Source organism: Podarcis liolepis, assembly GCF_965112155.1.
Source record: "Podarcis liolepis genome assembly, chromosome: 16".
NCBI lineage: Eukaryota > Metazoa > Chordata > Lepidosauria > Squamata > Lacertidae > Podarcis > Podarcis liolepis.
The window spans coordinates 1,137,714-1,162,822 of record NC_139567.1 but is presented as its reverse complement, the minus strand read 5'-3'; the positions used below and the strand labels follow the sequence as shown (position 1 = coordinate 1,162,822).

At 45.8% G+C, this 25,109-nt stretch overlaps 1 protein-coding gene across 14 annotated transcripts in view; it reads right to left on the bottom strand.

Moving 5' to 3' along the window:
- FGFR1 (fibroblast growth factor receptor 1) overlaps positions 1-25,109 on the bottom strand; it is a 117,752-nt gene that overhangs the window by 52,620 nt on the left and 40,023 nt on the right. For 6 of the 14 annotated variants that reach the window (XM_083480437.1, XM_083480441.1, XM_083480440.1 and 3 more), the window contains exons 3-5: positions 5,787-6,050; positions 2,272-2,355; positions 1,370-1,545 (exon numbers count right to left, since the gene is read on the bottom strand). In XM_083480437.1, the coding sequence (XP_083336563.1) occupies positions 1,370-1,545; positions 2,272-2,355; positions 5,787-6,050 (524 nt within the window). The remainder of the gene's footprint in view (positions 1-1,369; positions 1,546-2,271; positions 2,356-5,786; positions 6,051-25,109) is intronic. The other 8 variants (XM_083480435.1, XM_083480436.1, XM_083480433.1 and 5 more) reach the window with 2 other exon arrangements.

Below are 25,109 nucleotides of genomic sequence, written 5' to 3'. Positions count from 1 at the left end.
GTAAATCAAAAGATCATCTAGATAATACAACACTGTAGAGTCCACCAGACCCAACACATGATTGATGAACGCCTGGAACATCGCAGTTCCCGATTGTAATCCAAATGGCATGACTAAGTACTCAAAACTGCTGTATCTTGCACAAAAGGTGGTCTTCTACTCATCTCTCGCTGTCACCCATATCAAGTAGTAAGCCCCCCTCAAGTCGAGCTTAGTGAAGATCTTTGCCAATCTCAACCTCTCCAGCAGGTCCCCGATGCATGGCAGGGGATAGCGATTGGGTACTGGTACCTTGTTCAGAAGCCTGTAGTCATTGCAAGGCCTCAACTCTGAGGTGTTACATTACTTCACGAAGAGCACAGGGGCACCCTCTGGGGCTTTGGATGGACGGATGAAGCCGCATGACAAATTCTTCTCCAGAAATTCATTTAATGCTGCCAACTCCCCCTCTGACATGGAGTACAGCCGGCTGTTGGGTAGCTGAGCCCCCAGCAACAAGTCGATTTTGCAGTCGTAAGGCCTGGGGGGGGTGTAGTCTGTCCGCTTCCTTCTCACAAAACACATCTCTGTAAGCCTTGTATGGTGGGGGCAACTGTCCTTCTTCCCCCGTGAGGGGCCTAAGATCTCCACTGAATCTGGTACTCTAGCCCCTAGACAGTGTAGGTGGCAACAGGCCGGCGCGAAAGTTATGGATCTCTGCCCCCATGAGATCACAGAATCGTGTCGGGATAGCCATGTCATTCCCAGTACTGCGGGATAGGTGGCTAACCTTGTGATGTGGAACGATATTGTCTCTTGGTGGCCCGGTAACTCTGGGCCTACTGGACTCGTGGCATCTGAGATGCGCCCCGAAAACAAGGGGTGCCCATCGGTGGTCTGCTCTCCCTGGAAAGACTCTAAAAAATCCACTCAAAAGCATAGAATTATGATCTCAATGGTTATTAGCGCCCTAATATTACAGTAAACAATAAGAGAAAACTAGAGCTTAAATGGTGGTCCAGGGAGCCATTAGTAGGCTCGGATATATTATCAGATGGGCTCTGAGGTTATAATGAGAGTAACAAATGCAAATACTGAAAAAAAGTTTGTCTCTTTTTAAGTTTCCACCACATGCTGAAGAGGCAACCCATTTCAACTTAACAAAAACAGTTTGTCTTTTCAGCAACAAAAGCATCTTTGGTGGACACTTCAAAGAAATACCATATTTTGAACACAAGCATGGCAAATTCAGAAGGGTAGACAATGAAGAAAAAACAGACCAGAATAGCAAACAGCACAACAGAGTTTAAAGTCTCTGCACAGGAGCAGGAATTGCCCCTTTCTATATTCTCAGATCTGCCTCTGATCTCCAGACAAGCAGGGATCCTACCTTATATCCACCTATACGATGGTCAGGCTTGAATTCCCTGCCATTCTTCAGCCAATGCAGCGAAGGGGTGGGTGTCCCACTTGAGGGGCACCTAAACTTCACGGTCTTGGCAGCGGGAACAGCATGAAGCTTCTTCTCCATCTTCTCAGGGTACGTCCAGTAAGGCGGAATGGCTTCTACAGGAGACCACCCCCACCCCAAAAAAACAGACAGAGAGACAGATATGCGAGTAAGTTGGGGCTTATAAATATTTAGCACATCGTGAAGGGGGAAAAGCTCATGGCACCAGGAAGAACACGTCTTGTAACTAGAAAGTAGCACAATTGAATTAGGAGCCCTGCTGGCCGCTGGGTTCTGGCTCCCTGCACCCTCAGGACAGCTGCTCAAGGGAAGCAACTTCTAGATGTTGAAAATGGGACACTTGCCCAGCTTTCCTGGTCCCCAAAATCAGGTGCCACTGTGGAATTAATCCTGTCCCACTTCTGTTGCTCTACTCTCAGGAGGGACAATTTACTGCTGAGGGAGAAGACGAGGTCTTTGCCAGCACTCTGGGTGCCTGTTTCCTACCTAGCCTACCGGTAGGCACTAGGAACCTGCTGGCCCTTGGGCATGAGAGGGTGGCCCAGAGGCTGGAAGGGGTTGCAAGAGCCACACTCCCCACCACCAAGGGAGAATGAGTACTTCCTGCTAACTGATCCCCCACAGGAGGTGGAAGCATTGCTAAGTAGGTTTAGGACACTTCAAGGGCAAAAAAAGAAAGGCATCACAGGCTTCATAGAATACTCCCAATGGACAGATTCCAGCTGGAAAAGCATCACTGCTAGCAAGAGAATTTGAAAAATAAAAATCCTGGCTGTGTTCGTAACTGACAAGTTACATTAACTGATTAATGTCACACGTACGATTTGGTCTGGAGTTATCTGCCTCCTTCTCCTCCGAGGAAGAATCGTCGTCATCGTCATCGTCTTCAGCAGATGGAAGAGCATCTAGAAAAGGAAGTGGCTGGAATCATTTTTGAGTGGGCAGGATGCTAGCCTGCAATGATGCAGGAGAAGGGAAGCTGACTCTGAGCCCCACACATTTACCTTCCTTAACAAGGATAATGGTGGGCACTTGCCTTTGGGATTGTGTTAGTTACACCAATCATACAACTGCACTCATTACCTATTTGCTTCCAGACCCAATTCAAAGTTTTGGTATCACTTTTAAAGTCCTGCATGCCTTCGGTACCTCTTGCCCCTCCCTAAGATCATGGGCCACTCTTCCCTGCATCTCATCTAGGGTGAAAGAACATTTGAGTAGAAAGAGAGAGAGAGAGAGATATCCTTTGCAGTGGCTGCACCCAGACTGTGAAGTGTGCGTGGCTCCCTCCCTATTTTGCTCTGCTTGTTGAATACAGTTTTATTCCAGAAGGCCTTTTCTGAATATGACGGCTAATGTTTTTATGTTTTGGTTTTAACTGCTGACCCCTGACTCCTTGGTGAAATGTTGTTTAGGTAGAATTCCCATGGTTAAATGTTCTATGCTGCCCTGAATGGTGCTTTTGCACCAAGATGGCAGGACAGAAATTTTAATAGGGAAATCTGTCCTGAGCACCTGGATCTGTTGGGCTGCTTGGTATGAAAGTAAGTGGGACTTGGGAGGAGAAAGAAAACCCCAGGACACCACTGAGGAATACATGAGTGGGACTGGGGCCCCCAATGTACTTCCCAGCTTGCCCCTTTTTTTCATTCTTCATTCTGAGATGACCCCCTGCAGGCAAACTTGCTGGTATTGGGGGCTTTGACTTCATCCACACTTACTTACCTTTTGCCCATCTCTTTCCAGGCACAGCTTTTTAGTTCAATCAGAGCAAACGTCCATTCGGATTTCCCGTGGATTACTGTATGCTCCAATGGAGTACTAGAGAGAGGGTTTTCGTGGGAAAAGCTCTCACACGGAGCTTAAAAGTACAAGCTATGCCTGGAAGGAGCGGATGAAAGTTATGTTTGGATAAGCCCTTCTTTCCGCTTTTAGGAACTCTGACAGGCTCCTTGTGGTAGGGATGCCAGTGGCTGGCAGGTGAGGAGTGGGGACGGGGGACACAACTGGAAAGAGTTGGCTCTGCCTGTCATGGGCTCCCCCTACTGTTGGCCTCCTGGCCTTCCACCCTACCCAGTCTCAAGCAGACATTTTGGCCGGCTCCCAAAGCCAGTCAAAGTCTGTGGATCTTGTGGTTGGGTTGGTCAATCAATATCCTTTCAGGAGTATCTCGTCTGTCACTCTGTATTGATCAGCAACCCTATCAGCTTGAGATAAACAGCTCAGCACAGGAAAGAATTAGTCTGGGTCATACCATCTCAGATTGGAGACAGAAGATCACATGCTTCTGGATTTATTTACCGCATTTTTCGCCCTATACGGCGCACATGGTTTTTTTTGGGGGGGGGGGAATAAAGAAAAATAAATTATTTCCCCCCCAGGCGCGGGGCTGGGGAAGCCCGAGCTTCCCCCGACCCCAGCCCCCAGAACAGGCTGCTATCCACAAGCCTAGGGAGCCCGGCAGGAACTCCTGCTGGGCTCTCCAGGCTTGCGGATATCTGCCTAAAGCCCGGGGCTCGCTGCTCAGCGCGCCCCAGGCTTCGGGATGCAGGCTGCTATCCGTAAGCCTAGGGAGCCTGGCGGGAACTCCCGTGGGCTCCCAAGGCTTGCGGATAGCTTCCTGAAGCCTGGAGAGCGAGAGGGGTCAGTGCGCACCGACCCCTCTCGCTCTCCAGGCTTCAGCGAAAGCCTGCATTCGCCCCATAGGATGCACACACATTTCCCCTTCATTTTTAGAGGGGGAAAAGTGCGTCCTATAGGGCAAAAAATATGGTACTTACGGGGGGAGGGAGGGGAAAATCCATAGCTTGTCATGAGATGTCTAGAGTTCTCCTTTGCTATCTGTTTTAAAAAATGGGAAGGTGTTCTGAAATGAAAGGTTCTCCTCATCCCCAGTCCGCTATCAGAAATTTGAAGCAGGGTGGCCCAAGAACAGTTTTATCTTTTGATAAATTGCCTGTCTAGATAGAACCTTGCAATGGCCATGAGAGTCAGCAAAGAGATTTCCCCACCCTTCAATCTGCAGCCAGAGTGGGACTCAGTGTTAGTCCTATCAGAGTTAAACTTGTCATAGTCTCTTCAATAGGTCTACTCAGAGCCAGACTTAGTTGAATACAACCCACAGTTGTATTGTGAAATGTGGTATCCTGGCACACTACACATCTCAAGCAAATCTGTGTAATCCCTCATTCCACAAGGAATTATTTGTGGGAAGAAGAACAGAACAAGGCAGTCAGCTGAAACTTTACTCACAACCAATGGAATTCGTATTCAATTACCCCTCCCCGCTGTCTGAGCTTTTGGCAGGATTTGCCCACTTTGTAGCCATAAGGACTATAAACTTGAGCCTAAATAAAAGAAAAACCAAGATTCTCAAGAAATGGAGTTTTATACAGTTGGCACTGTAGAGCCATGATGACCACATCATGTCCAATGCTTTCCGCTCCACCATAGCTTCTGGTCAAACTGGGTTTGCCAGTCTCTGTGGCACCTTCAAGAACAACTGAACAAAATCTGAAACGCTCTCCTGGAAGCACAATTAGCACTTCCTGCCTTAGATGTGTGCTCACTGTACTGTGACTATCCTGGGAATCTATTAGGTGTAAGTAATTCCTTTGACATGAGCGAGCACACTTTTGCCCTGCTCTTAATAGCTGTGCTGTCTTTTGAATGGACAACAACTCCATCCCTGTTCTTGGCTTTGTTGGTGGACAGTCAATCCAGTTGGAAAATTTCCATGGAGGCCTGGACTATAATAGCACCTAAGGAAGCCTCCTGCAACCACTCTGGGACCAGCAGCCAAGAAAGGAGCAAGAGGAAGCCGCCTCTCCAGGAACTACAAGGTGATGGAGGTCTGAGCTCCATCAGAGGAGGGGAAGGCCTGGTCTTCACCTGCTGGTCTACCAGCAAGGAAAAGAGCCTGCAAAGATGCCATCAAAGATGCGCCTTGGAACTACTCCTCATACAGTTCCCTCATACATCAGATCCAAGGAAGGACTTGAGTCAGAGCAGGTGACTTGCACTCAAGCACTTCGCATGTGAAGAATTGAGCAACACCCCAAACAACCCTGCAAGAGGCAGATTAAGCTGAGAAGCAGTGAGACTTGCTGAAGACCAAGAATCCAGAATGGGGTTTCCTTGCAGCCAGACTGGATACTATCTGCTGTGCGGAGGTGGGGAACCTGTGGCCCTCCAGGTTTTATTGGATTCCAACTCCCGTAGGCCCCAGCCTGCATGGCCAATGGTCAGGGATGATGGGTGCTGAAACATTTGGAGGGCCTGAGCAATGCCTACACTAGTTTGCTGCCCCTCATCCCTGCGGTTGCCTGCTACAAACCTGAGACGTTCACGGAGAAGTAGGTGGTCTCGCTTCCAGAGGGGCTGTTGGTCATGCAGGCATAAAGCCCTGAGTCCTCTGGCACGGCGTCCCTAACCTCCACCTCCTCCCCTGTGATGCGCGTCCGGTTGTTCTCCGAGAGCTGGACCCCATCTCGTACCCAGTTGATGCTCTGCACATCATCCCGTAGCCGGCAGCGCAACTGGAGGAGGTCACCAGGGTGAGCTGAATAAGACTCCACTTCAATGCTTGCTTTGGGCAGAACTGGAAATGTTAGAGGAGACAAAGAGACAGAGAGGGAGGGGGGAAACAAGGGGGAAGCAAGGTGTGAGTGGTTTATCGCAGATGCATTACTCTGGCAGCATGCAAACACTGGGGAAGAAGGCATCCCTCCTACAGTTGTAAAACACAGCCCTCAGCTGGCATGCAGGTCGTTTGGAAGAGCGGAGGGAGCAAGGGTTGGGGGAGGAGGTTTCCATTTTTATTACTGACACAGGGCCATCAATGTACACAGTGCTCTGTTTTTAAAAACTTGTTATCAGAAATGAACTGCAGCCACAAAGCATCGTGCTACAATGGGCAAACGTCTAGATCTGACCCAGCCCAAGACTAAAAGGCAGGACGAGATGGGAAACCCAACTCTGGCAGGAGGGGCACCTACCTGAAGCTCAGCAGCTGGCAAGCTGGCTGCTCTACAGCCTTCAGAGCAAGGAGGGCATAGAGGCAGCAAGGGTTAAAAGCAACGCAAAGGATTAAAGCCTGACCGACTGCATGGACCGCACTTGGATATAAACTTCCCCATTAAATCACTGTTTGCTCACTGCTCTTGGTTTCCTTGCACAATTGTGGGGCAATGTAGACATATGCAGATCAGCATGTTGTAAAACTGTCCCTGAACTACATTGGTTCATTTGCAGGTGAGGAGGCAGGGATTGCATGTTTAAGTATTTCTCCATACAAACAATTAAATGCACATTGAAAAGTAGATTTCAGAGAGATGAGTTCTACTTTTGCTTTCTTGCCTGACACATGAAAGGAATTGTTTCCAGGGAAAAATAGTTAACCTTGTCACCACAACAGCACTGATACACTCTAAGAACAGTTTTACTGTCACATCTATTCTTTGCTAGAAAATAGGACCTGGCAAACAAGGAAATCACCGGTGTTTGGCTGGAACACTCATTTCACCATCTTGAGTTATTTGCTGGGTTTCATTATTGAACTGGGAGGCGGACTCACCATCAATCACAACTCTGCTATTACTTACACGATCATTTAACTCAGGATGAAAGAGGTAGAATAAAAACAGCTGATTTTGCTGGGTTAACCAACTCAAACTTACTTCAACCTCCATATTACCTCTATGCCCGTCAACATTGTACTTTGAAGTGAATTCAGGTGGTGATATCCCAAGGCATACTGCAAGAGGGTAGGAATATTTTATTTAATGGAATTTATTGACTGACTGAACCCAAAGTGTACTCATTAATGGTCCCTCGTCATTCTGGGGAAAAGTGACAAGCGGGGTGCCGCAGGGTTCTGTCTTGGGCCCGTTGTTGTTCAACATCTTCATAAACAACTTGGATGAAGGAATTGAGGGGATGCTCATAAAATTTGCAGATGACACCAAACCGGGGGTGGGGTGGGGGTGGCTAATGCTGCAGAATTCAAAATGACCTTCACAGATTGGAGAACTGAGCCCAAGATATATATAGGATGGGGGACGCCTGGCTTAGTGGACCACAAACTTAACATAAGTCAACAGGGTGATGCAGCAGCAAAAAAAGCTAATTCTATTCTAGGCTGCATCAACAGAAGTCTAGTGTCCAGATCAAGGGAAGTAAGAGTAGCACTCTATTCTGCCTTGGTCAGACCACATCTGTAATACTAGGCACCACAAATTAAGAAGGATGTGGATAAGCTGGAAGATGTGCAGAGGAGAGCGAACGAGATGATCAAGGGTCTGGAAACCAAGCCTTATGAGGAATGGTTGAAGGAGCTGGGTATCAGTTACAGATAGGTAGCCGTGTTGGTCTGCCATAGTCAAAATAAAAAAAATCCTTCCAGTAGCACCTTAAAGACCAACTAAGTTAGTTCTTGGTATGAGCTTTCGTGTGCATGCACACTTCTTCAGATACACTGAAACAGAAGTTGCCAGATCCTTCTATATAGTGAGAAGGTGGGGAGGGGTATTACTCAGAAGGGTGGTGGGAATGGGTGATTGGCAGATAGCTGAGATGAGCCTGTTGACGACTCTTAACGACTGCAATAGGTCTTACAGGAAAAGGCAAGGGGTGAGAAGGAGGTCTTACAGGAAAAGGCAAGGGGTGAGAAGGTGAAAAATGGCTTAGTCATGTATAATGAGATAAGAATCCAATGTCTTTGTTCAGACCAGGTCTCTCCATGGAGCTGGGTATGTTTAGCCTGGAAAAGAGGAGACGGAGAGGAGATATGAGAGCCATCTTCAAATATGTCAAAGGCTGTCACATGGAAGAGGGGACAAGCTTGTTTTCTCCTGCTCTGGAGAGTAGGACTCGAACCCATGGCTTCAAGTTACAAGAAGGGAAATTCTGACTAAACATACAGAAAAACTTTCTGACAGTAAGAGCTGTTCAACGGTGGAATAGACTCCCACGAGAGGCGGAGAGGTGGACTCTCCTTCCTTGGAGGTTTTAAAGCAGAGGTTGGGTGGCCGTCTGTCCTGGATGCTTTAGCTGAGACTTCTGCATTGCAGAATCTATGATTCTTTACATTTATATCCCACCCTCTTCTGGAGTCCAGAGCAGCATGTAACAAATCAATCTTGTGGAACAATATTCAGTACAGTGGCACCTTGGATTAAGAACTTAATTCGTCCTGGAGGTCCGTTCTTAACCTGAAACTGTTCTTAACCTGAGGTACCACTTTAGCTAATGGGGCTTTCCGCTGCTACCGCACCACTGGAGCACGATTTCTGTTCTCATCCTGAAGCAAAGTTCTTAACCCGAAGTACTATTTCTGGGTTAGCGGAGTCTGCAACCTGAAGCGTCTGAAGCGTTTGGAATTCATATTCCAAAATGGGGAGGTTTTTTGATTCTACAGTTTCTGAAACAAGGCTCCCACCTTTTCCCCTTTAGTATCTTAAAACCTATCTAGTTAGCTGAACTCTGCCCCCCATGCCTACCTTGCACACCAAATATGAAGGTAGAAAAATCCTGTAAGCTCATAAAAGTTACTAACTGCTTACCAATGTTAGCTATTTGTGGTGTAACACAACACTGATTTTCTGGGTCTTTAGGCTGCCTAAAGATGAATTTTATTCCCCATGTTCAGCACAATGCAACACTCAAGGAAGAAACAGCAAATACAACAAAGCTTCTTCCTCTTTTTCTGGTGGAATCCATCATTTTAGCCATTAATTGACAGAAACTTGACTTTGGTGCTTGGGATACTGATTTCTGAGCCATTTGCTGAATTATTTGCCTCCCTACAACACACACAACTCTAAATTAACTCCTGCTGAAAATAAGAGGGAGGCAGCATCCTAGGCTGGAATCTGATGCCAAAATTATTTGACCCAAGAGAGCACTTTGAGAAAGGAAGGAGAAGGATTGCCATTAGGCTTGGGCTCTTGACTGCAATCTCAAACCTTTTACAGAGCAGAGCCTGCCAGATCAGAGCCAGCCTTCTCAGTGGTAGAATAAGTGCTTAATTCTTGGTATCTTCAGCTGGAACTATCTCAGGTAACAGGGCTGATAAGTCCAGGGCTGGAGGAAAGAGGTCTAGATCAGGGTGAGGAACCCATGATGATCTGCAGATGTTGCTGGACTATAGCTTCCACTGTCCTTGACCATTGGCCATGATGACTGGGGCTGGTGAGGAGGTGTGAGCAATTGACCCTACCAGGGCTCTGGGGCCAGGGATACTGCATGTTGGCACGAGGCCTGCCTTGGCTCACCTTGGGGCTGCTTGCGTGGCACTTTGTCCTTGGGAACATCAACGGGAGGGGAGCGAGTGTGGGCCTTTTGACCTGCACGCTCCCTCCCTGCCATGGGAAACTGAACAACATGAACTGGGGCAAGGGACACAATGCTGCACTTGCCAGTTCACTTGTTCTGGTGAGAGGCACGAGGGAGCGGTGTGCAGAACAGAGAGCTTCTCCCCCATCACTCCCAAACTGTGCCCCAGGAGCAAAGTATCACCCATACAGGCCCCCTCTCAGCTCCGCTGTTATTCCTCCTCTACGCAGGGTTCTGTCCAGAACCTTAGAAGTTGAGCTCCCCCATCTACCCTTTTGAGCCTGTTATCACAAGAGAACAGAGCTTGGGACAATACAACCCTTTCACGTTCTGGCATGCTGCTGTTAAAAAGTTATACAAAATGGCCTCATTGCCGGGAAAGGTTGGCTTCAGGGAAGTCTGCTGTTATTAGTTTGCCGTTCGGAGAATCCCAAGCTTGAGAACAGATGAGAAGCAGCTGCCACAAAACCCAACATTTGTTAGGAGAGCACAAAGATATCTTTTTCCTTTTCCTTCCACAGCTCTGCAGCTGGGCTCTGCTTGCCCTCAGTCTGCCTTGTTCCTCTCTAAACCCAGAACGGAGGAAAAAACAGAAAGGGAAGAAGAAAGTGGAAGAGAGGAATGCTGAGATGGTGTATGAATCTGTTCCAGCTGATCTTGCCATTGCTCCACGGAATGAATTTTCACTTCCCTCAGAATCCCCGGATTCCATTGCTTTCCTTTTTAAAAAATCGTTTCTGTCCCTTGTGGGGCTATAGAAAAGTATATTAATATGAAGCCAGGGCCCACAAAAGTCAGAGACTGCAAGCCAGAAGGATCTTCCACGTGGCTAAAACCACCTGAGATGCAGGGTGGTGTGCAAAAATTGAGATGAATGTACAGTGGAACCTCAGGTTACGTACCGTCCTCCTTATGAAGGTTTCAGGTAACGAGCTCCCCTAACCCGGAAGTAGATGCTCCTTGTTGCGAACTTTGCTCCGGCATGCGAGCGGAAGTCGCGCGCTAGCAGCAACGGGAGGCCCCATTAGCAAAAGTGCGCCTCATGTTAAGAATGATTTCGGGTTAAGAACGGACCTCCGGAACGAATTAAGTTCATAACCGTAGGTACCACTGTACAGCAATAATATTTATATGAGTAGTTTACCCCAAAATAACACTTAAAGGCGATGCTTAATACTTCCTTTTCCAGCCACCATTACAGGAACATCCCAGAACAAAACAGGCTTGAAAAGCAACAATGTGCTCCTTTACATGGAACCCCGTCAATTCAAATTTGTTAATCAAACTTTAATTCATTAAACCGCCAATGAAATGGATTAATGCCTGGCTTACAGCTGTAATTTTAAGATCAGGATGCAGGCACGGCCACACAGCCCTTAGCTGCTTATCTATAGAAGTTGAAACAAACAGTGACCTCGGATCATGAGGCTGGTTTGGATGAATAAGCAATGAGAGATGCACAACAGAGTTTAAAGTAGTGAACACACAAAGGCTGCATTCAGAATCAAGGTAAATGATGGCTTATCGCGATACTGGGAACAAGCCACAGCCTCACTTGGCATGCAACACTAAGCCAAATCATGGTTTATTGAGAACACACAAGTGTACAGGCTCACAAAGAGGAGATGGTGATTCTTTTGGCTCTTCTGCAGTTCTGTTGCTGCTGCTGCAAGTTAAGCAATGGTTTGGATTTGCATGTCACCAAAACCCAGGCTTGTGGTTTTCCTCTTCTAGGCAAGCCATTAGCCGTAAACCAAAAACAAACCTTGGTGACAGTTTGTGTTTTGCCTGGAGTGGCCCCAAACCGTGAGAACAGACAACATGCTAAGCCAAACCATGGATTCGCTCACTGGAGCACAGCAGCACGGCTGGAGGAGGAGTAAAGCAGTAGGGTTTTCTTCTCTGAGTACCTGCGTGTTCATGCTAAGCCATGGTTTGGCTTAGTGTTACATGTGAACCAGATGACACTGAGCCCTGGACTCACATGTGCCCCTTCGCATTTCAAGATGAAAAGGAACATACTGGAGCCCAATATTCTTGGTATACATTACAAAGCATCTCCTGCTCCCTGGTTTACACCAAACTGCAAGGCTTCACCACTCAAATTTCTTTACAAAACCTTGTCTGTGACTGTATCTTTTTCCGTTGAGTCTTCTAGCTTCTCTGTGGTTCTTCTTAGGGTCAATCCCTTCACACCCACAGGGACTAACAAGGATGCTGCTAGTTAAATGCCTCTTAATCTCTCTGTGTCTGTGTCTGCCTCTCTCTCCGTGTAATACTGGTATATTAAGCAGTTTTAGCCTTTTCAGTTCCCAGAGAGACCTGCTGTCCTCAAACAGAGCTGTCAAGGGCATCCGATTCCTGATGTACCCCTCCGCCCCTGCAGACAATGTCTGGGGAAGAGCAGCCCTCCCAGAAGGACATGAATTGTGTACCCCGTGTTCCAAAGATTTGAGGGCCTCCTATTGCAAACACAAACATTTGACACCATCTGAGCATTTAGCAATGCCTGGATGCTTTTTTGATTTGCAGACATCAGCTTCAAGGAGCACAGGTGGGGTCACCATGTCTCAAAAGTCAATGAAGCTTCCCTTCCCAGCACTGTTCTGTATGAAACTGCCATGATTAATGCCTTTTCTCCCTGTGATAGACAGCTGTTCTCTCCCAGCACCAGCTGATGAGACAAGGAAGTCAGAGGGCAAAGGCAGGCAGAGTGCAGGCTGGTCAAGAGGCACAGTGGGAATGCAGAGAGAATGTCGGCACAGGCTAATGACCATATCCAGCTCCATAAGCCAGAAGGTGCAGCCTCAAGGTGCCTTAAATGGATTAGTGGTTCCAAAACATCTCTGCTCACCATCTCTGCTCAAGGGACTACTTCATAGTGTTGCTTTAAGACCACTGAGATATGGTTGGAAGAGAAGAGTTTGGATTTGATATCCCGCTTTATCACTCCCCTTCAGGAGTCTCAAAGCGGCTAACAATCTCCTTTCCCTTCCTCCCCCACAACAAACACTCTGTGAGGTGAGTGGGGCTGAGAGACTTCAGAGAAGTGTGACTGGCCCAAGGTCACCCAGCAGCTGCATGTGGAGGAGCGGAGATGCGAACCCGGTTCACCAGATTACAAGTCTACCACTCTTAACCACTACACCACAAACAGTGTAGAAATAAAATTGTCAATAAATTAAAAGTCACAGCCACCACTGCCACATTGTCCTCAGAAGCCAGCAGCTACTCAGCATCTTATCTCTGCAGCTCCACAAATGAGGCCTTCCCCTCTTTCTTTGGGTGCTGACATCCTCAAAAAAAGGGTCATCAGAGTCCCTGGGCTGGCAGTGGAGCCTCAGTCTGCTCTTCAGGTTGCCTAGGTGACGGGCTTACTTCCTCTTTGCAAGGTACCAATCCTACACTGGAACTAAGCCAACAACAGTGGTACCTCGGGTTAAGAACTTAATTCGTTCTGGAGGATGGTTCTTAACCTGAATCTGTTCTTAACCTGAGGTACCATTTTAGCTAATGGGGCCTCCCGCTGCCGCTGCGCCATTTCTGTTCTCATCCTGAAGCAAAGTTCTTAACCCGAGGTACTATTTCTGGGTTAGTGGAGTCTGTAATCTGAAGCGTCTGTAACCCGAGGCACCGCTGTATTTCAAAGCTCTCTGGGGCAGACTGGACCGACTGCAAGCACACCAACAGGCCCCTTCCCTTCCCCAAACCCCTCTGTTCCAGGAGCAGTGCTGTGGCTTTTTCACTTGGGCACGCTAATTTAGGGGAATCCCCTTTGATCGCTGGGCTCCATCAGGCTCCAAGGGCTCTTTGCAACTTAGCGCAGCAGCCAGGTGCAGCTCTGATCGGAGCAGCGCACAGTCCACTGGTGGCCAGAGATGCCAGCCCCCTCCTCACAGATCCTCCTCTGGCGGCTCTTGAACAAGCCTGCCCCCCCTTGCCCCCCTCCCCATTTCCAGCAATTGTTTAATAAGCCAGATGATCTCTCTGGGCTTTTGTGTCCGCCCCTATTGTGCAGAAAGACTCAAGAGACGCCTCAGGCAGATCCAGGCCTCTGAGAAAAGCTTTCGTCCTTAACAGAGCCTCTGGTAATCACCAGACAATTCGCATCTAGGAAATTACCATAACACTGGGCAGAAAGCAGGACTCTCATTCCCACAGATTTTTGGGGGTTGGCAGAAAGGGGTGAACTGGTAGGAGATAGGAAGAGTAGACTAGTAGTATTTGTACTTTTTAAATAAACCGTGCCCGCTTTCCTATTAAATGCTATCAAGAGTATACATATATGACCAACAGGAATTTAAGAAGGCATCATTTTCCTCTCTGTTCTGTATTTGATACATGCATCAGTTTCTATACTACTGCACTTAGTTTTCCACCAAAAATGACATTGTTCCTCTCACTATCCACAGCACTGAAATTATGTAATTTACGCAATCAATTATGTAAACTACAATGTCATTACATTATCCCACCCTGTTCAGCCACAGTGCTAGACTGATTTCCATTCTGGACATGGAACGAGTAAGAGAAATTCAGCAATCTCCACTCCAGTTTTCCTTGGAATTCTCCAACATCGCTAATGACCCAGCATGTCCCACTGCTGGAATTTGTGCAAGAATAATGTCAGACTCCCTGGAAAAGACCCTGATGTTGGGAAAGATGGAGGGCACAAGGAGAAGGGGACGACAGAGGATGAGATGGTTGGATGGTGTTCTTGAAGCTACCAGCATGAGTTTGATCAAACTGCGGGAGGCAGGGTAAGACAGGAGTGCCTGGCATGCTCTGGTCCATAGGGTCACGAAGAGTTGGACACGACTAAACGACTAAACAACAACAATGTCAGCTGTGGGCTGGGGGAGGAGGGAGAGGAGAAAATGCCACATGTGCCTTGAGCAGGTTCTGGCACTATGGCTTGTCCTCTTCATCTGAGCCCCATCCACATGACTGCCTAGAGGGGGAGGCGGAGAAGGAAGGAAGAGGCTCCTGCTCCCTGTCGCTTTTCCAGTGAGGAGCTGTTTCCACTATTCAGGGGTGCCCTGCTGCCGGATGCTCTGGGTGGGACCCTTTCCCCATGTACTCCATCCTTGTTACATTGCCATTGCCTAATTTGTTTGCCTCTGGGCAGAATCCACACCACCTCCTAGAGCAGGTTTCCAAGCTTTTTGGGTCCACGGTTCCCCTGACCAACTGCATTCTTTCTGCAGCTTCCCTGTGGGGCTTAGGGGCTCAGTTATGTCCCCCTTGCCTGCAGAGCCGGCAGCCCCTCACCCCTCCCTTGCAGAGGGGTCCCTCAGCCCCCTCTCCTTGGGACTACTCTGGGCAACTGCAGCTGCACCCCCCACCGCCCCACAGGGGCCTGGGAAGCACCCAGGGTGGATTTGATTTCAATCACTAGTCAGTAAGACTTGATTTAAATACTTGTTTTTTACAGAAAGACTCATTCTTGCTGGTATAATCTTAATATTTACAACCAGATGAAGGTTTCATTTTTAGAACAATAAATTTTCAGAGTAGTTTTTACAGTTATATCAAAAATTACTGATTTGGTTATACTATTAGAAATACATTGACACATAATTATTAAATTATTGTGAGGTTTAAAAAGTTAAATGTTGATATTTGGGCAACTTTTCTGCTGTACTTTATTGGAAGGAGAAAAAAAATCATTTCCTTAATAACAATTTAAACAGTTTATTTAACTAAAACAATAACATAGAATATGTATCTATGTTTGTTAACTGATGTGGTTAAACAATTTTTAAAAAAAACAACAACCTTAGACTGAATTTTAGCACACATGAAAAACTTAAAACAAATCCTTATTTCCTGATGAATAGGCTTTGGACTATAATGTAACTTAAATTGAAAACTATCTTTAGAAAGACTTTTCCTCCAAAAGCAATTTATTTTAAAAATTGATTTAAATAAAAAAAACCTGTTTTTTTATTTTTAAATCATTGATTTTTATCCACCCTGGAAACGCCCCCTGGCCAGTCCCACAGGCACCATTTGCCCGGGGAGCTTGGCAGCTGCAGCAAACAGCTGTGCAAGCCTTTGGGAGGCAGAGACTTGAGAGGGCATCAGAGGAAGGGAGGGAGGGAGGGAAAGAGGGACAGAGGCCAGTGTTGCCCGCGGCTGCACCCCTGGCCATCATTCAAGGCACCCCAGGGTCTTGGAGAAAAGGGGCAAGGTGTACAAGGATTGTTGTGATTTCTGCTCCTCTCACTGCTTGCTTGCTGGAGGACAGGTGGGTAGGAGCAGCAGCAAGGCCAGGAGGTCCAGGGCCTCAGCAGGTGCCCAAAATAATGCCAAGTCGGTCCCGGGGAGGGGAATAAGCAGCAACACGCAGCAGAGCCAGGAGTTGGCAGCTGGGCTCCTGCAAGGGCATAAGAAAGCCCTCCCGACTCTCATCCCATGGACAGCTATAAGAGTTGGGAAGTAGAGTAGGAAACATTGTGAGGTCTACAGTTCAAATCTCACCTATGCCACAAACTTACTCTGTCAATGTGGAAAGCCACAGCCAGCATCTCAGACATCTACACTTGCAGCTGGTAGCCAACGTTGTGTGCTGGAGATGTTGCTGGCTTTCAGCTCCAATCAGCTTCAGCCATCATGGTCTATGGTCAGGGACGATGGGAGTTGTAGTCCAAGAACTCCTAGAGGGCATCCCACTGCTAAGCATATTTGTGAATGTTAATATCGTGCCGCACCCGAAAAAGGAATGGCTGCAAATCCGTAAGATGCAGACCCTATCTGATTAAGAAAATCCAGTTGATAATCATAATTTCTATGGTGTTATTTCATGAAACCCAGAATTCCAATGTTAAATCAACTACAAGACATACACAGAGTATAAGATATGTAATGAACAATCTAATAGAAATGTGGACAGGAGCTGAAATAATTTAGATAAATCCTTCAGGTCAACAAAACAGGCCAGAGTTTCTCAAACTTGGGTATCCAGATGCTTTTGAACTACAATCCTCACCATCCCTGACCACTGGTCCTGCTAGCTGGGGAGGAAGGGAGTTGTAGTCCCAAAACAGCTGGAGACCCAAGTTCGAGATATACTGGCGCTAGGCACACACCATTCATTTAAATGACACCCACCCCCAAAAGAATCCTGGAAAGTCATTTGCCCCTCACGGAGCTACAATTGCTAGCACCAGTAACAAACTTTTTTTCTGTGATCATCATAATGGTTTCCAACCTTATGGCATTGTTGTAACCATTACTGAGTTAATGTAGGCGAACACTGTGAATACTTGAAATGCGCAAAATAGATCCAATTCTACAACTCAGATTTCAGTTTTGCTCTCTGAAAGCAGAATGGGGAACATAAAACCTACCTAGATTTGTGCATCTAGCTCAGTACAGTGACTGGCAACAGCTAACATAAGGGTAGAAGAAGGTCCCTGCTGTATCAAATCAAAGTCCTAGCTAGCAGAGATGAACAAGTGCCCCCCCCCTTTGATTCAGTCCCTGATTTAGTCCAGATCAATTCAGACCCAATTCAACTCAGACTATGAATCCAAAATGAAAACTGAAAATATGAATCATTGTTAGTTCCATTCATATGCACTGGAAACCAAAAGAGTCATAACTGCAGCTCCCCATTTCACCACCCTTCTATGTGCTCCTTCTATGGGATTGTTTTACACTTTTGCAACATTTTGGAGAAAGGCTGTCTGGCTTTCTTACAGAGTGTTCTGAGATGCAGACTGGTCTGTATCAATCCAGGCCTGATTCAGATTCAGTCTGGAAACTCAATTCAGTTTGGAATTCAGCCAAACTGGTTGCACAGTCCTCCTGTCTAGTGTTCTGTTCTCATGGCAGGATGCTACAGGATGCACACAAGGAAAGCAAGTGCGCTCTCCCAGGCAGTCAGGCAAAAGTATTTCTCTGTCCTACCTGGAGATGCTGTCCTTGCCTGTAACACATGTGATGGCCTTTCCCTCTTGCCACAGCCTTAATGCTTTGCAATACAGAGACACTCAAACCTCTTTGCAGCATCTGGTGGGGCCACTGGGAAACAGGATGCTCAGTTAGAGGGACCTTTAGTTCGACCCAACCAGGACTCTTCTTAGGTCCACCCCTGCCCTTTGCTTCATATTAGGACGTTATGGGCCAGTGAAAGCACAAAACCATTGTTCTCACCGAACCCAATGGAGCAGGAGAGGCCCGGTTTATCCATTTAAACAAAGCTTACGTAAACTCACCCCGGGGCAAACAAACAGGCTGCCGCATGCTCTTTGCGGCCATTTACACATACTTCAATGACAGAGAAATTGAAACAGAGATGATTGATGGAAACCACAAAAACCCCATCTACACTGCATCCCCCAGGGGATTTGGCAGAGGGTGTCTGTTAATACCCAGTGCCTGAGGCTGAAATACAAGAGCCTCTGCCTGCTTGGAGTGCGCTGGGGCACACACAGCCACCACAGGGCTGGATGAAAGGGGCAGATTCTTCCAGGAATGGTTACATAATGGTTTTGAAACAAGCCTAAAAATTGCAAGCATGATGTAACGTCCAAAAGCTCCGTGCTGCACTTCTGCTGAATTTTACTGCAGCTTTGAAACGGAATTAAATCCGAGTTTAGTCTGGTTAAGGCCTGACCAGATGGCAAAACTCAACAGGTTCTTAGAGCTGTCATTAGCTTTCCAGGGATTTCGGCAGGAGGAGGGGGGGGGAGAAATTTCAGAAGAGGGGAGGGAAATAAGACCCCCCCCAGCCCAGGCCCAAGCCCAACTCCAGGTGGGAAAAAGCCTGAGAGCAGAGAACTCATTGGCAAAAGAGAAGGGGGGGGGTGTTTGGGGGTGGGGAGAGGAGAAGCACTAAGATTAACCTTTAGTCTTTCAGTATTTATCCAGGGCCTCAATACAGGCATTTTTCAGGAACAGATTTTTACTTTTTTTGCATGCAAATGGCCCTGTGCCAGACTAGGCCATCTGAATGTTAAAAAACAAAACAAAAAACCACCCTTCTGCATTCAGGGCCCTCACAAAACAGTGCAAACTGCTGTTATTTGCCAGGACGGATTGCAATAATGCAGCCAACAAAGAGATGCAGCCAACAATAAAGAACTGAATGGCTGAGATCAGCAGGTCCCCTTGCCGGTTGCCATGGGAACCCCACCAGGGCTTACTAAAGGTATTTCCTGAAGAAAAAGCGCACACATGCCCAACAGCTCTGCTAATCCCAACAGGAAGCGCTTACTGGGCCTCTGGGGACTGGCCTCTTTCTATGGGGGGGGGGGTCCCCTCCAAATTGGCCTTTCCTCAAGGCTAACTATGATCTGTTTGCTGGGAAGCGGCTGCAGATTGCCTTATCCAAGCCCCCCCCCCCCGCTCCTTTTACACAGAGACTCATGCACACAACCTCTGTCTCTGGTAACGGCAAGCAGTTTTCAGTGCTTGAGGTCATCCTGCTGGAGGAGGGCATCCTTCACTCTGCTCTCCCTCACAACACCGCCTCTCCACATTAGAACATGGACACGGTCTGGTTTATAAACTCCAGCCTCTGCCAGATATTAATGAAGGGAAGTTGTTGGACACATGAGAGTGCACAAGAGCAGGAGCTCAAGGGCAAACAAAAGTTCACAAGAGTTGGAGCAGGAGTGACAGTCCAAATTATGTGGGAATGGATCCCTTATTGCCAGGGTGGGGGTTCAAGAACCTTTCAGGGTGGTCCCTTCCTATGTTAGCCAACTTCTTGTTTCATAAACAAGTTTCAAACTGTGTTCTGGGGACACACAGTGGGTTTGGGGTCTTCCCTGGAAGCTTATTAGCCATTACTCCATGAGAAGTTTGGCAATGGGGAGCAACCTTCCTGAAAGCAGCTTGCCTGCCGTGTGGGGAAGTGCTGGGGAAGATGCTCGAGGCACATGTTTCACGCAGCAGGGAGGCCACAACTGTTCCTTGCGTGAACCAAGGGTGTCCTTTGGCAACAGGCGCAGCGCTTACTTGATGGCATGTAGTGCCGAGTATTAGCTCAGGTGGCTTTAAAAAGGGATTAGACCAGGCATAGGCGAACTCGGCCCTCCAGATGTTTTGGGACTACAATTCACATCACCCCTAGCTAACAGGGCCAGTGGTCAGGGATGATGGGATTTATAGTCCCAAAACCTCTGTAGGGCAGACTTTGCCTATGCCTGGATTAGACAGATTCAGGGAAGAGGAGAAATCTAAATGGTGATGTGCACCCCTCCAGGTTTACAGGCATTTTAATGCACATTGCTCTTAATACATTTTTGTATGCAGCCTTCCTTTAATACAGTCATACCTCGGGTTGAATGCGCTTCGGGTTGAGTGTGTTCGAGTTGCGCTCCGCGGCAACCCGGAAGTAACAAGCATAAAAAACCACTGCTGTAAATAATTATATGGGCTCATGTACTTCATATCCCATTTTTTCTTGCAAGAGGACAGCAGCCCAAATGGCTGCTGGGATTTGGGGCTGCACTTTTCCAGACGCATGAGTGTAGCACTGGAAGAGTCCCAGTTTTGGGCTGCTTCATATGGGAAGATATGGTACTTAGGTGTGCATGAAACAGGCACAGCCTGGACCCCTTTGCTGTACATGTGCATGCATGCAAGCGAGAGAGAGACAGCAATAGTGATGAGATCTAAATACTTAACCACAATACTCTTAACGCAGTAGTCCACTCTACACACAAAACCTGCTGCAAGACAGATCTAAAAGCACTGAAAGCTCCTTTTAGATCCTATAGGGGAGAGTGAATTCCAGTTTTCTGACCTTAGTCACTTAGAATACGGTACTTCTTTCTCATTTTGCAAACGTACTTCTGCTTTTTGTGTTCATCCACAGGACAAGCCTTTGAACCAAGCCACTATTATTCCTACTTTACAAATGGAGAGTGCAGCAGACATGCCCTAGTCCTCTACAAAGGAACTGCAAGGACAAAGTTTGGCTCAACTGGTCATCCATTGGACATAGTGGCTGGGCTTGTGTCTAATGTTGCGCAAGTGTTTCCATTTGCAGAATGGGACTTTCCCACCCTTGTCTCCTCCTGCACATGCCCCATGCCCTCCCATTGCACAAGTGAAAATCCTTGCACTGACAGGACGGTTGCTTAGCATTACAGGCTACCACTGATTTACACGCGTCGAACTGATGCACAACCGTACATGCGTGCATTGCAACAACCCAGAAAAGGACAGGAAAAGGGGCAGAAATGCAAGGATTAAGGCTTTCTGGGAGATGATTTATAACGAAATGAAAAAGATATTTAAATATACCTTTCTGAAGAAACCAGAGGCCTTTCTCCTGGGCATAGTCGGCCAATTGGTGCCAAAGAAGGACAGAACTTTTTTTATGTACGCCACAACAGTATTGGAAGTATTGGAAGACACAAGATTTACCCACTCTGGAAGAATGGCAGATGAAGGTGATGGACTACATGGAACTGGCGGAAATGACTGGCAGAATCCGAGACCAGGGAGAAGAGTCGATGGAAGAAGATTGGAAGAAATTTAAAGATTATTTACAGAAATACTGCAAAATTAATGAATGTTAGAATGATGTTGGATTGAAGTTAAGTGGTTTTTAGCAGCAATACTGTAAAGAAATATGTAAAAATGGATTGTTAACAGGTGATAACCTAAAGTTATAATATATTAAGATAAAAGATTAAGATAAAATCAAAGAGGAAAAGGATTTGCTGAATTAACTAATTGAACTGGAATACAAAAAAGGGAGGTGTGAGGAGGTCAGGGAAACAAGCAAATGAAAGATAAGATAGGGAAAGACTGATTTGTTTTTAACTGTTGTTACTTTGTATTTTTTATTTTTTTGTTTTACTTTTTTCTTTTATTTTTGTAATATGCTGAAATTTTAATAAATATCTTTTTTTTAAAAAAAGGAAAAGGGGCGGAAATGGAGGAATGGAGCATAATGGGAGCATTGTGGGCTTATGCATGCTCTACCGTCACATAGAATCATAGATGTAATGATGTGGAACACAACTCCATGTTTCCAAAGACAACACTGTGAACGACTCCACAAGATCATGTGTGTGTTAAGAAAGAGATAGAAAGGAAAATACAGACAGACACTGGTCTTCTCATGGGCAACATTCCCTGTGAGAGGTTGAGGAAATTGGGTGAGGGACAATAGTAAAAAAATCTGATTGATCTGTTCCACTTTTATTTTTTGTATTTCACTATGCAGGTCCCTGCTTTGGGAGTCTTTATGGCTGAAATGTAGTATACAAAAACAGCAGAAGGAGCAGCAAATCAATATATGAATAAATAATAGGATGAATTTGAAGGAAGAGTGGTTGAGAAGAGACTGGCCTAGCACGTTCATGGACATTACTTTTTATAGACTTCTCTGTAAAAGGCATGACTTCCAGTACCTTTCTCATGTTTTATGGCATATCATCGCTCATGGTAGCAAGATGCTTTCCATTTTTCTACATTAATAGCAGTGAGGGTCTATGCTGGGCCCCTGCAGGGGTCCCTCCTATCATGGACTCCATGGCTTGAGCTCAGTGGCAGGACTTTGGGACAGACGCCCATGTCTCCACTCAGCAGAATCAGCAGCAGCCCCCCAAGTGCAGCAGAGCTGGCTTGTCTCACTTACTTCAAATGCAGCGATCAATATATTACCATCTTAAGAGGGAGCCCCTGTAGGATCATTAAGTCCTTCTTGAATTGGGAGACTTGCTTCCCGTGGGAACATGGAACAAGGCTGCATTCCTAAGCTTAGCACAGGGGCAGTCAACATGTTGTTGGACTACAACGCCCATTATCCCTGGCCACTGGCCATCCCTGCTGGGCTTATTATGGGAGTTGCTGCTGAACGACCTTTGGTGAGCTCCCCATGCCTGACATAGGTTGGACAACCCACATCTCAGTATCAAAGGAAGGAAATGCGGTTTCTTTGATAAGCAGTCTTTTCACGTGCACTTTCCGCATTTCTTGTTTAGTGTGGCAGCAGGAAACTGCCATATATGGACATCTCCTAAGATTTGGAAATAGTTAAATATACTTTGTAGAAAGGGTTAGAGAGGGTTTTGGAGCAGGGTTATCTAGGGGCAAGATCCAACTGAGAATGAGCTTATTGACAGGGGAAGGCATGCCGAATACTCCACATCATCTCAAATTTCCAGTCCAGAAGAAATATTTACTCTGCAAGGACTGTATACATAACACCCCCTGTCCCAGCTGCCCACTGGGCATCTGCCTGTGCCACAGAAACCAGCTGGCACAAGTCCAAACAGCCTGCTGAAACCATGCCAACAAAAAGGAGTTGGAGGGGGAGGAGAAAGAAATAAAGGGTACCCTTTAAAAAGTAGGGGTATCACAACACAAGGTACACACCAATATTACAAACCACTCACATTTATATAATGAGATTTATAGAATAGATATTCCCACATATAGTAAGCTGCAATAATGCTAACTGACATGGAAAAACACACACCATAGGTCGGCTAGTATGATGTTTTCCAGAATCCACAAACCGTCAGGCTGCTGGCTTTAAAGGCACATATCCATGGTCCAAGAAAGGATTCCAGAAAGCTGTGAACCAGAGGAAAGAGGCCTCAAATATATCCAGGATAGGGCTAATGACAGGTACTGCCACTGACATCACTCATCTCCAGGTAAGCTATAGACCAGCAGACTACTCTCCAAGGCCCACAAGAAGAGGAGAGTTGTCAAAACATTGCCCCAGCTGCTAAGCACAATCCCCCCAAAAGCATACTACAGATAATTGAAAGAATATTAGAATTTGGGAAAGTAGCCGGCTTCAAGTTAAACAAGAATAAAACCAACATTATAGTCAAAAATATGACTAAGCAAGAAAAGGAAGAACTACAGGAGATATCAGGATTAATAACAGTAAATAAGACCAATTATTTAGGAATTTGGCTGACCAATAATAATGATGTATCTATTCCAAATGATACCGATAATTGGAGGAATGGGAAATCTTAGACTATGGCAAAAAGAGCTATCCAAATTCATATGGCAGTATAAAAAACCAAGAATTAAACACAAACTTCTAATAGATAAAAAAAATAGAGGTGGACTAGCACTACCTGACCTAAATTTATATTACGACGCTGTTTGTTTAAATTGGCTAAAAGAGTGGATTGTATTAAAAGATGGTAATTTGTGAGATCTAGAAGGATTTAACAATTGTTATGGTTGGCATGCGTATTTAGCTTATGAAAAAGGGAAAGTACACAGGGGATTCATGAACCATGTCATAAAGAAATCATTATATAAAACATGGACAAAATATAAGGATCTCCTAGAACCGAAAACATCATGGTGGGCATCACCTCTAGAAGCAATTACAATAAAAATGAAAATTATGGAGTTAGAATGGGCCACATATAAAGATCTGATTAAGGAAAAAGACAATAAATTGGTAATTAAAGATTATGAGGAAATTAAACAACACCTTACGGGTTGGATCCAATACCATTAATTGCATGAAGTGTTCAGGACAGATAAGAAAAAAGGTTTCTCAAATGAACCTTCATTATTAGAAAAAGTGTTATTACAAAACCAAACCAAGGTAATATCAAAAATGAATGATACATTATTGGAGTGGGAGGTCAAAGACGAAAAGGTCAAGGAGGTAATGATCAAGTGGGCTTTAGATATTGGGAAAACTATTAACTTAACAGCATGGGAAGAACTATGGTGAAAGAACTGGAAATTTACAGTCCATGAAGTATTGAGGGAAAAGCTAATCAAGATGTTTTATAGATGGTACTTAACACCTACCAAAATAGCTAAAATGTATAAGACAAAAACAAATCTGTGCTGGAGGTGTGGTAAAACAGAGGGGACACTTATACATGTTTGGTGGACCTGTGAAAAATCAAAAGCTTCTGGAACACAGTATATGACGAGCTTAAAAAAATGTTTAAGTATAACTTTATGAAAAATACAGAAGCTTTTCTACTAGGGATAATGGACACAGGTATAGCAAGAGAAGATCAGAAAATATTCCTCTATGCTACAGAAGCGGCAAGGATCCTAATTGTTAAAAACTGTAAAAAAGAAACTGTGCCAACGAAAAAGGAATGGCAAGACAAACTGTTAGAGTATATTGAACTGGCTAGATTAACAGAGGCAATGAGAGATCACACTAGACTAGAGTTTCAAAAAGCATGGGGGAAATGCAGAGAATACTTCACAAAACAGTGCCCTGAAATACATACCTGGACTGGTTTTGATTAAAGTCTGCAGGAGACTTTGTAGATATTTAAGTTATAATTAGAAAAATCTTAATAATTATTTAATAATAATAATAATAATAATAATAATAATAATAATAATA